General features: G+C 49.2%; 1 protein-coding gene across 2 annotated transcripts in view; it reads right to left on the bottom strand.

Moving 5' to 3' along the window:
* HSPA12A (heat shock protein family A (Hsp70) member 12A) overlaps positions 1–13858 on the bottom strand; it is a 178946-nt gene that overhangs the window by 4275 nt on the left and 160813 nt on the right. For both annotated transcript variants that reach the window (XM_032176778.1, XM_032176802.2), the window contains 5 exons: positions 10438–10609; positions 6321–6407; positions 5686–5790; positions 4038–4296; positions 935–1038 (listed from right to left, as the gene is read on the bottom strand). In XM_032176778.1, coding sequence (XP_032032669.1) covers positions 935–1038; positions 4038–4296; positions 5686–5790; positions 6321–6407; positions 10438–10609 — 727 coding nt within the window. The remainder of the gene's footprint in view (positions 1–934; positions 1039–4037; positions 4297–5685; positions 5791–6320; positions 6408–10437; positions 10610–13858) is intronic.

Below are 13858 nucleotides of genomic sequence, written 5' to 3'. Positions count from 1 at the left end.
AAGGGGGAACTCGGCTGCCTGCATCTGTGGGGAACGGACAAGGCCACTTGGAACAATGTGAGGGCAGGCTTACTCTGAGCTCCTTGAACAGAATCTTTGCAGAACTGGTCTTTTAAAGAAAGGGAGTTTGCACACCAATATGTTCCGGAATAAAAGCCGGAGCTGCTGCTAAGTAGAAATGCATTTTAACAGATACATGGTGATAATTTTAAGTAGAATTTGGTTTGCATAAATGAATACTCCTAAAGCTCTCCAAACCTGTGGTTCTGTTGGGTAAGTCAAGGCAGGCTGTTATAAATAGAATTCTCTGATTTTCATAAAAATCCCATCCCACTCCTAGAGAGTCTGATTTGGTAGGTAGGGGACAAGATATTGAAAAAGGTCCCCGGTGAGTCTGCTATATGTCCCTGGGTACTGCCACCAATGTAGCAGGATAATGACATAGCCAGATTCCATTTGCTGTCTTGCAGAACTTCCTTTGGTTCACATAACAGTTCTTTCTCCCCTAGCAGGGTGAGGATGTCTAACGTCCCAGTAAAGCAAAGAATATGCATTTCCTAGGGCCTGCCACTCTCAGGGAACATTGCCTCAGAGCTTCCAGTTCTCTGATCTTTTTTTTTGTTTTAAAGTTTTGTTTGTTTATTTAATTCTTCCTCTTTGTCATTACCAGCTCTCTGACTTTTGAGACCAAACGGAAAGCTTGGGTGAGATAAGCTCTCAGCAGCTTTGCAGTACGAGGAGAGGGATCCAGAGCCTATGCCCAGCAACCTCTCCCATACATGCCCAAGCCCTGCCCAGTCCTGCGGGGCCCTTGCCTGTGGCTCCCAGATACAGTCCAACCTGACTCCACAGGCACCAGCTGGTGATGCTGGAAAAGCCCGTCCTCTTTCTCAGCTCTGCCTCGCTGAGTGGCCGAGCCCTGGCTGATACTTACGGAGATGCTCAATGATGCTGTCGATGGTCGGCTTAAAAAGGGCGTTCATGGCATCTGGACTCATCCGCAGCATCCCCTGCGAGGACCACTTCACAAAATCCACACTGCAGGAGCATAGCATGGAGAAGAGCAGGCAGTGAGGGTCTACACGATACCCAGGCTTATCTGCATAGACATGTGCCCTGGCAGAACATCTGTCACATCTTAGCAGGCAGAACGGGGGTTGAAAGTGAAAAGCACCTTTGGAAACCCTAAACTGCCAGGACCTGGACCTTTGGAAGCTCAAAAGCTAAGACATAATCTCTTCTCTGTATCTTAAGTTTGGCTGTGACCGACCTTCCCCTGGGATAGTGGAGGCCAAAGTCTAGTGCAAAGACAAGGAGATAAAGGGCTTACTGTCTCTTTTGCAGGACCACACTTTGAATCCAACAATATTTGGATTCAAGCATGTTAAAGGCTCCCTGGCGAGTTTATTGTACTGCTACTTACAGCTACAAATGTGTGTGCTCAGCTGCATGTCCTCAGCCCTCCAGGCACCTGTCAGGTGACAGAGTAAGCCTAATTTTACTAGGTGGCCCTCACGATCTCTGTCCAGAAGCAGCAGTGTGGAGCAGAGAGAGCCCTGGACAGGAATCCAGGATTGTGGGGCTCTAGCCTGGCCACGACCACTGTGGAGCTCTGGGACTTTGGGCAGATTAGACCCCATTTTCTCCAAGCCCGGTCTCCACGTCTGGAAGTTAAGGATAACTGCACTTGCCTTACCTCCTTCACGGGGGTGGTTGTAAAGATGAAGTTAAATACCATGTCTGTGAAAGCGCTCTGGAAACTTTCTGGCACTAAGCAAATGCCATGGACTACGTATTCCCCAAACCCACAGGGCGTGCCCCGCCTGTTCTCAGAGGCCAAGCAAATGGCACCTCCGTCCCTGATGCAAAGCACACACCAGCAGCTTCCCAGCAACACATTCTAGATGCTGGACAGGAATCTAGAACGTGTTGGAAAGGAATCCTTTCCAAGGCATAGGCCAAAGGACAATGCGGTGTGGTATTGAATGACCCCATGGCTGGCTGCAGCCTGTTTCTTATTGGGAGGGTTGACAGGCCCCAGAACTGTGCAGGTAGGTCTTGGGATTCCAAACAGAGGACAGGTACCCTCTGTGGGGGACCAACGGGGCAGAGAACATCAGCCCAGTAAGAGGGTCCAGACTGGCCCTGCTCCAAGGGCAAGAAGACCTGACATGAAATCTGCTTTGATTTCCACTAAAAGGAACCAGGGCTTCTTAGGGAAATGGCCGATTCCAGGCCTGGGGTAGGGAATGGAAAGATGAGCCAAGAAGGCTCATCTTCACATACAAGAAGGCAAAGACACTGTCAACCACCACAAATGTCATGTCAAAGGGACTCAGAGCCAACGTGAGAAGGCTCCTACTGGCCAAGATGGGACAGTGTGGGTGTCAATAAGGATGGAACTGCCATGGTTTAAAATACATCAAATATGCTTAAATCCTTAAATTCTTAATGATACTCCCCCTCATGCCCTCACAAAAGGAAAAATTCATTAGACACTTTGGCGGATACTAGGAAATTGATTCTTTTTGTTTTTTTTTTTAACTCATAAATGGAGGTTGAAAACCAACCTATTTATCCTGTCTTCCCTAAGTGAGCTGTAGTTCAGGGCAAGCAAACCACTGAGGAGCCAAGTTTCTCTCTCTGGGAGTATTCTAGCTAAATAAATGAGGAAGGAGTGATGGGCCAAGATGGTGGCCATGTGGCCACCCCTAATGCATTAGTGGACCAGGCAATAATCATCAATGGCTGCTAACATCACAAAAGGAGAGACAGGCAGACATTTCGTGTCCCCTGATGGGATGCAATAGGAGGGACCACCACCCATAAGGCATATATGCCAAAGATTCAAACTTGAATCTGATTAAACCTCTAAGTCAATCTGCCAACTTGTAAAAGGAAAAAAAAAAAAAAAGGCCATGGGATAGAACCTGCCGTGTAACACCATGGACATGAGATAAGCAAAGCCCAGATTATAGGAAATTCCAATCTAAGGACAAACTACTAGTTTTGCCATCTAATAAATTGTGAAGGAAAAACCAGGAGGGGAACCCGTACATTAGTGGGACTCGAGGGGCGTATCAGATAGCTGCTATGTAGAGCCCTCATTTGGATGTTGATACAAAGTAAAAAAAAAACATGAGACAAATGGAAAAATGTTAATGTTAACTAGATATTTGATAATATTGAGGAATTATTAATTGTTAAGTGTTATCATGATATTGTGGTTGTGATTTAAAACTTGTCTCCTTTAGAGGTACATACTGAAATAGATGAGATGCTAATCTCTCTAAGATTTGCTTTAAAATAATTGGATATAGACTAGCCAGGAACTGACAGTTGTTGAAGCTGGACAATGGGGTATTTTACAGGATAAATGTTTGACATGTTCCCTTACAAAAGGGTTATTAGAAAAAGGTAATTATGAAATATGATAGGTAAATCTGTCTGTAGTCATCATTTCATGATGGATATTATATATATATTTAAAATGTTTAAGAATATTAGAAATCTATTATTTTTATCTATGTTTTTAAATTCAGCTTTAAACCATCTTCTAAATATATTCATTTTGCAACAAGCTGAGACACAAAATCAGCCAAGGGACTCAGAGTAGCAAGAAACCTACACTCCCATTGGATTAATTCCACAAATACTTATTGAGCACCTACTGCATACCAGGTTCTCTTCTAGACACTGGGGATACAGCAGGGGCCAAAACTAAACTTCGCTGCTTTCATAGTTTCTCTGTTTTTAGCAAATACATAGATTATACTTGCCAGGTCCCAGGCATTGTTCTAAGCACACAACATGTATGAATTCATTGCATTCTCACAACAAACCTTGGAATTACACGGAATTATTATCCCCATTTTCCACATGAAAACAACTGAGGGAAGAGAAGTTGAGTCCCTTGCCCAAGGTCATACAGCCAGTGTGTAGGATTGGAACCTGAAGTCCACACTTCGTTCCTCTCTCCCATCAGCATGATCCACCCGCTAGAATGTCCAGAGCCCGAGGTGATGAGCCCAACTCACTTGCTTTTCCGCAAGGCGTGCTCCACACTGTGCCCACGGAACTTCTTGTAGTAGTCAATGAAGGAGAAGGGCAGGGTGATGTTCAGCGGGTTAGTTCTGTCTGGGGCAGCCGCCCTTTTGCGAGACTCAAACGCAATCATTAAGTCAACCCAGGCTGCAGGGCGTTTGATTTTGAATTGTTCAATAAAATCCTCTCCAAATATTTTATACAGAAGTTTTTCGAATTCATAATCTACTCCTAAGGATCCATAGGGTCCGCCTGAGTTGAGAACAAAAAGGGAGGCCATGGTGTTAAAAACCATTAGAAACCCAGTCCAGACTCTGAGAAACAGGCCCACCTGTTCATCTCTGAGCCTCTTAGCAATGGGACTGCAGCCATAAGTGTTTACTTATACTTCAGAACCCTGCGCTGCTTCTCATTCCATGTGGAGAAGCTTTTCCCTACAGAAATCTCTTGTCAACAATCTTTATTTTATTATCTTATTTTTGTTTTTTCTTTTTTTTTGAGACAGAGTTTTCGCCCTTGTTGCCCAGGCTGGAGTGCAGTGGCACAATCGGTTCACTGCAACCTCTGCCTCCTGGGTTGAAGCGATTCTCCTGCTTCAGCCTCCCGAGTAGCTGGGATACAGGCACACACCACCATGCCCGGCTAATTTTTGTATTTTTAGTAGAAATGAGATTTTGCCACGTTGGCCAGGCTGGTCTCAAACTCCTGACCTCAGGTGAACCACCTGCCTCGGCCTCTCAAAGTTCTGGGATTACAGGCATGAGCCACCACTCCCAGCCAACAATCTATTTTAAATCAATTACATTTTTTAAAAAATCAATAATTTTATCTAACTAGGACCATCATGGTATTCTAATCCAAGACATCCAAGAGCGGGGGCTGGAAAATCAGCAGGCCTGGTCTAGTCCCTGTGTGATCCCCTAATTTCTTATTATCCTTTCCCTCCAACCCCCCAAAACGGAAACAGCATGTTCTTTGGTTTGGCAATCTTTTTTTTGAGGGTCTCACTCTGTCACCCAAGTTGGAGTGCAGTGGCGCAATCTCTGCTGACTGCAACCTCTGCCCCCTGGGTTCAAGCAATTCTCCTGCCTCAGCCAGCTGAGTTGCTGGGGCTACAGGTGTGCACCACCACGCCCAGCTAATTTTTGTATTTTTAGTAGAGACGGGGTTTCATCATGTTGTCCATGCTGGTCTCCAACTCCTGACCTCAAGTGATCTGCCTGCTTGGCCTCCCAAAATGCTGGGATTACAGGTGTGAGCCACCGCACTTGGCCAATGGTTTGGCAATCTTGATCCAAGACAAGGTGAGGCATCCCTAGAAAGTTCACCTCAGCACGGTCATGGGCAACATCAAGTTGCAATCTCATCCTTTCAGAATTTTCAGAAACCAACGCCCTTGGCCAGGATCTGAAACAGGCTTGCTTTAGGCCAAAACCCAAGTTGTGGTGGTTTGTGTTTTAAAGAATGTTTAATTGCATTTTGCTTTCCAATTTCAAGCAGACATTAGTATCCTCCACCGCCTACGATCCCACATGTTAGTGGCATTCAAGAGAATAAAACTGAGAGTTATCTGAAACAAGTGAAAACGGAACTGCCTGGAAACGGCTCAGATATAAGAAAATTAGCCCTGCAGGGGCTCACCTGTTGCTTTATACAGTTCCTTAAGGTGTCCCTCCGGTAACCGGATCTGATGGACTGTCAGGTCTACAGTGCCACCGCCGCTGTCCACAACCACATACTTGTCACCTGGCACAAAAACAGCCATCTTTTACACAGTTTGCCAACCCCATCTGAAACAAGCTGGTGGGGGGTAACTAGGTAGACCCAGCTAATTGTCCTCAATAGTTCTCATTAGCACAATGGTTTTGCTAATTAGCAGCTCCAGGAGTTAACCATGACCAAAGAGAATGCAATCTGCCCAGGAGGACGGTTGGGCATGGGTGATGGAGAACCCAGGTAAGTGAATCTAAGATTCACACATTGCTGCATCCCTGGCACGTACTTAGTGGGCAGTTTCCTGCCACGTGAATACTGAGTGCTCTAAAATCATCTGCGTTTCACGTAAGACTTACTCTGGAACTGATCAGTTCCAATCCCTACCTGGTTTTACAACATGCAAAATTACAGCTCCCAAAAGAGCTCTCCCTGCGTGAGTGGTCTTTAGAACCCACTGAGTTTGAACATTTTCCAAAAGTGCAAAAGGGACAAACGGGAATGGCTTTTCGCGAGCAGCACAGGAAAATCCAGCAAGAGCAAAGGACATTGAAGGACGCTACCTTCCTCCAGCTCGGACCAGATTTCTCCTATGACATTCTCCACCAAAAAGGTCCGACTCTGCCGATTACGCCGTATGTGTTCCTTAGCTAGTGGCCGACAGAAAGAAAATGATGACGGGTAAGAAAGCATGAAAAAGCAGAGATCATCTGCAGTCAGTGGAGGCAATAGCATGAGGAGATTTAGGGATGGAACATTAGTGACATTTGACCAAAATAAGTCAATACGATGTCGGGAATCACAAAGCCAGCTCTTCCCAGAGAACGTGATTTCCACCGGCCTTCCTCTATTCCTCGGCTTAGCCTGTGCCCAGCTGAAAAGCCCGCCCTGATGAGATTCTCACAACAACCATTGGAATTAGGTGGAATTATTATCCCCATTTTCCACGTGAAAAAAACTGAGGGAAGAGAATGTGGTCAAATGTGACCCTACCCTGGTCACATTTTTTGGAGAATGGGTTAATGAAATCGCCTAGTTTCCCGGCTTTGCTGCCCCAGGGAGGAAGCTATCTGCCAAACAGCCTGCAGTGCGCTCGGTTAAACAATTCCACATTAAGGAATTTTGTCTGATACAAGGAATTCGGGGTATGTTTTCCTAACACGGACCCTGGATAAATGGACTGGGGGCCATTTCCTGACCCAGCTGAACCCAATATGCATTGCGGCCACAAGGTGGCGCGTCTGGGCCTGGCAAACCCCTGTGCTGCCTTTTCCATGAACACAGGGACAACCTCCGCTCTGCTGTGGCTTGGGGTGCCGAGTGGCGGGGACGCCTGTGTGGCTGTGACAGGGCACAAATCATTGTCCCTATGTTCGGAGAAGGAAATCAGGTCAGGAGAGGTTAAGGGGCTTGCAGTTCCCACAATTCTATATATTTTTTTTTCTTTGAGACGGAGTCTCACTCTGTCGCCCAGGCTGGAGTGCAGTGGCGCCATCTCGGCTCACTGCAAGCTCCGCCTCCCGGGTTCACGCCATTCTCCTGCCTCAGCCTCCTGAGTAGCTGGGACTACAGGCGCCCGCCACCACGCCCGGCTAATTTTTTTTTTTTTGTATTTTTAGTAGAGACGGGGTTTCACCGTGGTCTCGATCTCCTGACCTCGTGATCCACCCGCCTTGGCCTCCCAAAGTGTTGGGATTACAGGCATGAGCCACCACGCCTGGCCCCACAATTCTTTTCTTGCAGTCTGAAATTAACCCTCAGACCTTAGGCCCTCATGCCTTTGAGATTTAACAATTTACAGGGAAGCTGGAAACAGCAGAATAATGGAATGTTTCGAGATGAGAAGGGTGCTGTGAAAGGGCACCTGGGGGGCGGCAAGGCACCGCCAAGGTGGGAGTTAGGGCAAATCGACCCTCTGGGCCTCAGTTTCCTTGTCCATAAAATGGGGATATTAATAGTTGGGTTAAATTCATCGTGGGCAGAACAAGGACTGAGTCTCCAATGTATCCTCAGCCAGCACACAGTAGGTGATAATGAAGGCAACACACCTAGTGTGAGACCCAGTACTCAGCAAATGATAACTGTGAGCGATGGAGGGCAGCCCCTGATGTTACAGGGGAAGGCTTCGCTGTCTGTGCTCTGCTGCCCCATCCCACAACCTCACCCCCTCCCAATTTTTTGTTGTTGTTTAATCCCTAAACTGGTGCTGCTGATTTTGAATTGTCCTAGAAAATCCTCTGCTGTGGGTTATCCAATAAGGCACCCTTGACCCTCTGGCCTCTTTCAGCAAAGAACACAGTGTTTACCAAACAACTTCTTCTCTGGGGATTAGAATTGCAAATACCAGGCCAGCTCCAAGGTCTTCTAAACCAGGGCCTGGTTTAGAGTGGAGAGGGAGGCATCCCTTGATTAAAGAGTTCCTGTGAGCCTGGGAGGGCTCCCCAAACTTGGGGCCTCTCTCCTGCTCCCAGCACTGGCTCCAGGATGGTCTCGATCTCCTGACCTTGTGATCTGCCCGCTTCAGCCTCCCAAAGTGCTGGGATTACAGGTGTGAGCCACCGCGCCTGGCCGGCATTTGGTTTTCTAAAGCCATCTAGATGGTTAAAAAGATGGCATTCATAAAATACAGCCAAGCGAGGCTAATACGACATGTACTGAGCTCTCAAAAATTAGCCCAGTTTTCAGGCAAATTAAGTCCCAGATTGTGAAAAATGTATCCTTTATCAATCCCATTCAATCATGTGCAAGTAAAATCATGCTGACAGCAAACCCTGCGATGCTGGGGCTGAGCAACAGCTCCATTTCTCCCCGTGGCACCCACTGGCCTTCAGTCACAGAGGGGCATCCAGGCATCTCAGGTACTCCTGGTTAAGTGCTCTGCCAGGCTCGCCCCAGACAGCACTCGTCTCCTGGGAGAGATGTTCTCATTGTAAAGTGAGGCTGTCACCAAACCCACGGCCTCACTGCCCTTCGGAGGGGCGGCGCTCAACAATTTGAGGATTTCAAAAACCAGGAAGACCCTCTGAGCACACAGAGACAGCAAATTCCACAAGCCACAGGGCAGGAACACAGAACAGTGTGGGGGCAGATGTGATACATTAAGGGAAAGGAAAGCAAAAACTCTCAGGGAAGGCAATCTTTCAAAAAACAGATGTTCCCCCCTCAAATGTGCTATACTCGCAAAAAGTTAAAAACAGCTATTCTAGAATTAGCTAATGGTCATGTATTTGTGTTTATGAACAACATGAAGAATCAGCATGTAAGATATAAACTTAGTCTTTCCTCTTTTTTCCAGTGAAAACAATGGAGATTAAAATTTAAATAAACCTCTGAGTATTTAAATTGTGAATGCATTTGATTTAGTTAGCAATAAGGCTAGCCTCGGTGAGCCTTGAGGAGGCCGAGCATTGGTAGAAAGGGGCAATTCAAGCCCTTACATCTTAAAGGGAAGCTGTTTCCATTTACTCTGGGTAAATCAGATCTAAGGCGTGAGCACACAGCTCCTGGAGGGCTAAGGGGCAGCCTGGTGACGAGGGAGTCTTTTGCCACTGCTTTGTGGCTGAGGTTCCCAGATTCCTAAATCTTGGGATTGAAATACAGACAGGGGGCCTCTGGGGCAGAGTTGCTTCTGTCAAGAGGAAGAGGGGAGGCCTGGAGGAGGCAGCCTGAGACCGTCTGGGCAGGAATACACATGGCCTCAGGGTGAGCCTGGCCTGGTGCCTTGGGAAGTGCAGGGATGGGCCTTGGGTGTGGGGTCCAAAGAAAAGTTGGGAACAAGCTTGTGGCAGGGAAAATTCAGCAACGGTCCTCACTGATGTCTTCTTCCCTCTCCTCCTCCCGGGCCTGGGGCCTTCCAGTGGCGGATGGGGGTGAGCATGGGTGACAGATGGGTATCTGCCCTCAAAGCCCTCGTCTGGGAACAGGGCTCAGAGCTGCAGTGCCCGGCGCCACCCCACAGTGCTCCCACTTAGTGCCCATGCTCACATTGGTGCCTTGACCCTGACAGGGCATGTCTGCAAACCTATAGCCCTCGACACACCCACAGAGCCCTGGATACCAGGGAACCAAGTTCTGTGACCAAGGCTATGACCCACTTGCATGCAGGTAATTATTAAAGAGAAAAATCTTTTTAAAATCCCCATCCTGAGTCTCCTTAAGGCGGTGCTCCTTCCCATAGCTAGGCGAGCATCACCTAGGTCAGGAAAAGTCAGCTGGTTTCATCTGCATTTTTAACTCTCAGCAAAGACACACAATGAGCTCATCACACATGAAGCAGGCCCAATGAGTGAGTCAGCAATAAATCAACAGTCTTAATGGAGAATTAATAACAGGCAATGGAATTAAATTAAGAATCTGTTAATACACAAGAAAGATTAAGAGCCTAATACAATGCGAGGCCAAGAACCGCTCTCAGGCTACCCTCAGATTCTTAGAGGGAAGCTCCCCGTCCCCAGGCACTTGGTGGGTGATGAACCAGGGTAACCATGCCTCCATTTATGGGGGTCCTTGGAGGGGCCAAGTAGGGGGGCTGAGCAGAGAGGTGCTTAAAGCCCACCTGCTCCTGGAGTATCCTGATTCTTCATTATGGCACTAAGTGCCTTTAAAATCATCAGAGGGAGAGAGACATCCAGGGCTTGGGAGGGAAGGAGAGCAGGAGGGGGAGAGAGAGAGCAGAGGTACCCTGTGTAAACCCAGCTCCTACTGTGTCACTGCCGCTGTACCCATTGACAGCTGCCTTGCTGCTCAGCTCGATCATCTGGTGTAGCCGCAGCTTTCGGCAGTAGATGGAGGCTGCCTCAGGCTCCAAGGCGATGATGAGCTGCTCCGAGTTCTCGGGGGAGGCCAGGCCTGCCTGGAAGACAGAAACAGAGGCTGGGACCCAGGGCCCCCTGGGCCGGCCTGCTCCCAGGACACCCACGCCTGGGCTGACATCCCTAAGGAAGGCGCACTCATGCTCTGCCTCTGTGGGACATTCTCTACACAGTCCTCCGCAGAGCGTAATGTCGGGGTGCCTCAGTACTGGGCCCCAGGCCAGATACCCAAACACCCCAGGGTGGCCAAAGAAAATGTACAGGCACCCTGGGGGAAACACCAGGTGCTCTGGCTGTGGGGCCTCTTACACTTGGGGCCTCCGTGGCTCAGAGCTGAGCAGCACTATGGGGAGGAGCGGGGGGTAGTCGGACTGTAGGAGGCACACGGGCTTCCATGCTCCAGTGGTGGAGGAATGGAGTTGCAGAGACCCCAAAACTTTCCAAACCATCACAGGGTGGAAGGCAGGTGATCTGTTCTCAGTTGTAATATACCACACGGTCTGACCAAATTGGAGCAAACCCCTATCTCTGGTGGCCTTGGAAACAGACCATGGCTGGGTCTCAGCAACACAAGCATTTGACTTCGCTATCTGGGTAACCGACCTGTTATCTCCAGAGCGCTAGGAGGGTTCCTGAGATTTGCCTACTGGGGGTAACAGATGAGCAGCGGCTCTAGGAGGAAGACCCTCCTGGAATCCCATAAAGTCCCTCATTTTCTAGAGTGCGGTTGAGTCAGCAAGCAGATATCTTATTCAAAGCCTCCACCCTTTAATAGTTTTATTATAGACATATATCACATATAGTAATAAATATTCCTTTAACAATCTGATCCCCAAGTTCTCATCTGTGGCTTCCATCTGTAAACATTTGGGGCCTTAGCCTGTAGTAGGCAGAAGTGCTTCTGCTCTGTGACATCTGACCAGTCCCACTCACCACTCCTGTGGGCCTTCAGAAGGGCCAGCCTAAGAGGCCTTGGGACAACCCTTCTGAGGATGCTCAGAGAAACAGCTTGGCTGGGCCTCTAACCAGGTCCCACCTCTCATGGCCTTCAGCTGCAGCAGGAGGCCCCACTTGCTTCTGGAAACCATTCAGGCACACGGGTGTCCTCGGTTGCCAGCCCGATGGACCATGGAAGCACACTTCATCCCTGCCACTGCTGTGCTGCTGACTTTCTGCCGTTTCTTAGGAACCTTGCGATGCTGCCTTCATACCATGCCTACTGGGAGGAAGGCCTCGAGTTCTATACCAGACCCCAGGGGTTTAGTGCATTCTTCTTGCAGACCAGGTTCAGAAGGTCTCCTAATGTCAGACACACACAAATAACCTCTCACCAGGCGAAGCCGGCCTCATCATGGGCAGAGGGGCTTGGGAGGTTCAATTATTGGGAAGGAGGGAAGGGGTTTTCAGGTATTAAGAATGCAAAGTGGCCAGGCATGGTGGCTCACACCTGTAATCCCAGCACTTTGGGAGGCTGAGGCGGGCAGATCACCTGAGGTCAGGAGTTTGAGACCAGCGTGGCCGGCATGGTGAAACCCCATCTCTATTAAAAAAAAAAAATAGCTGGGCATGGTGGGGGCAGCGCCTGTAATCCCAGTTACTCGGGAGGCTGAGGCAGGAGAATTGCTTGAACTCGGGAGGCAGAGGGTTGCAGTGAGCCAAGATGGTGCCACTGTACCCCAGCCTGGGAGACAAGAGTGAAACTCCATCTCAAAAAAAAGAAAAAAAAAAGAATGCAAAGGACCTTCAGAGCTATTTATCAACTCCTTCACTTTATGTAGAAAGAGAGGGAGGGTGGTCCACTGTCCCAGTTTGCCCAGGATAGAGGGATTTCCTGGCATGAGACTTTCAGCGCTAAAACTGATCCGACCAGCAGGCAGGTGACTGAACATCTTCACTCTGTAAATATCAAATGCCTCAAAATGGCAGAACCACATCTGAAAGGCTGACTTTATAAAACCAGATAAGAACCACCACTCTCGTGTCCTGCACTGTCTGTGGCGAACCCTGTTCCCATCACCTAGTACCCTCAGCTACGGCCAACCACCCGGGCAGCATCAATGCCTGTCAGCTCAGCCCGTGGGTCAGAGAGGCTGGGTCTGCCCTTAGGTGACATCGGTCAACAGGGCCCTGACTCAGGTGCATGATAGGATTTCCCACTGCCCCCTATTCAAGCAAGTAAAAGTCCCCCCTCCCCAGCTTCACTCTCACAGGGTCACATTAGACATCCTTAGCACAAACGTGGCTGGAGGTTAAAGTGAAAGAGGATGTGGCTCTCACACGTGCAGTGCCCTCAGGAAAGGTGAAACCTCTGAGCCTGGATCCCAAGGGGCCAGGAGGAAGAAATCTCAAATAAGACCAAGAGGGGCCCCTTCTGAGGGACAGCTCCTGTGCTGATTCTTCCATCCTTGAGGTTGTGGAGTCAAGGACCTCCCAGGAGAACAGAAGCTCCGGGGGGAAGCTTCCACAAAACGGGGTGAGGAAGAAGGGACAACTTGCTGCAAAGAAACTGCTGGGCCTGTATGTATACAATTCTCTTCCAAAGTTCAAACTTGAAAATAAACGGGGGGCTGGGGTAGAGCCATGAGTGAAGCCGAAGGAGTTGGTGTGAAGGAAGAAAGGCAAAAACCCAGAAGCTACATTACAGTTGCCATGTCCCACTGGGATGTCAGCCTGCCAGGTGGGACTTGCGGCAGTGAGGCCCCCTCAGAGCCAGAAAAAGCAAGGTGGGCCTGGGCCACGGCAGCAGGGACAGGGATGGGAAGGGAGAAAGGGTGGCATAAGCTCTGCCCCTTGTCCCCTCTTCCCACACTGTAAGCCCCGCCCCTCATCCCTCTTCCCCCCCATCCTTCTTCCCACACCATAAGCTCCACCCCTCATCCTTCTTCCCACACCATAAGCTCCGCCCCATCCCTCTTCTAGCACCATAAGCTCCGCCCCTCACCCCTCTTCCCACACCATAAGCTCCGCCCCTCATCCCTCTTCCCACACCATAAGCTCCACCCCTCCACCCCCCCATCCTTCTTCCACACCATAACTCACCCCTCATCCTTCTTCCACACCATAACTCCCCCCCATCCTTCTCCACACCATAAACCATAAGCTCCACCCCATCCCTCTTCTAGCACCATAAGCTCTGCCCCTCACCCCTCTTCCCACACCATAAGCCCCGCCCCTCATCCCTCTTCCCACACCATAAGCTCCACCCCTCATCCCTCTTCCCACACCATAAGCTCCGCCCCTCACCCCTCTTCCCACACCATAAGCTCTGCCCCTCATCCCTCTTCCCACAC

The sequence above is a fragment of the Hylobates moloch genome, unplaced genomic scaffold, assembly GCF_009828535.3.
Source record: "Hylobates moloch isolate HMO894 unplaced genomic scaffold, HMol_V3 SCAFFOLD_3, whole genome shotgun sequence".
In the NCBI taxonomy this organism is placed as follows: domain Eukaryota; kingdom Metazoa; phylum Chordata; class Mammalia; order Primates; family Hylobatidae; genus Hylobates; species Hylobates moloch.
This window is presented reverse-complemented; position numbering and strand designations above follow the sequence as displayed.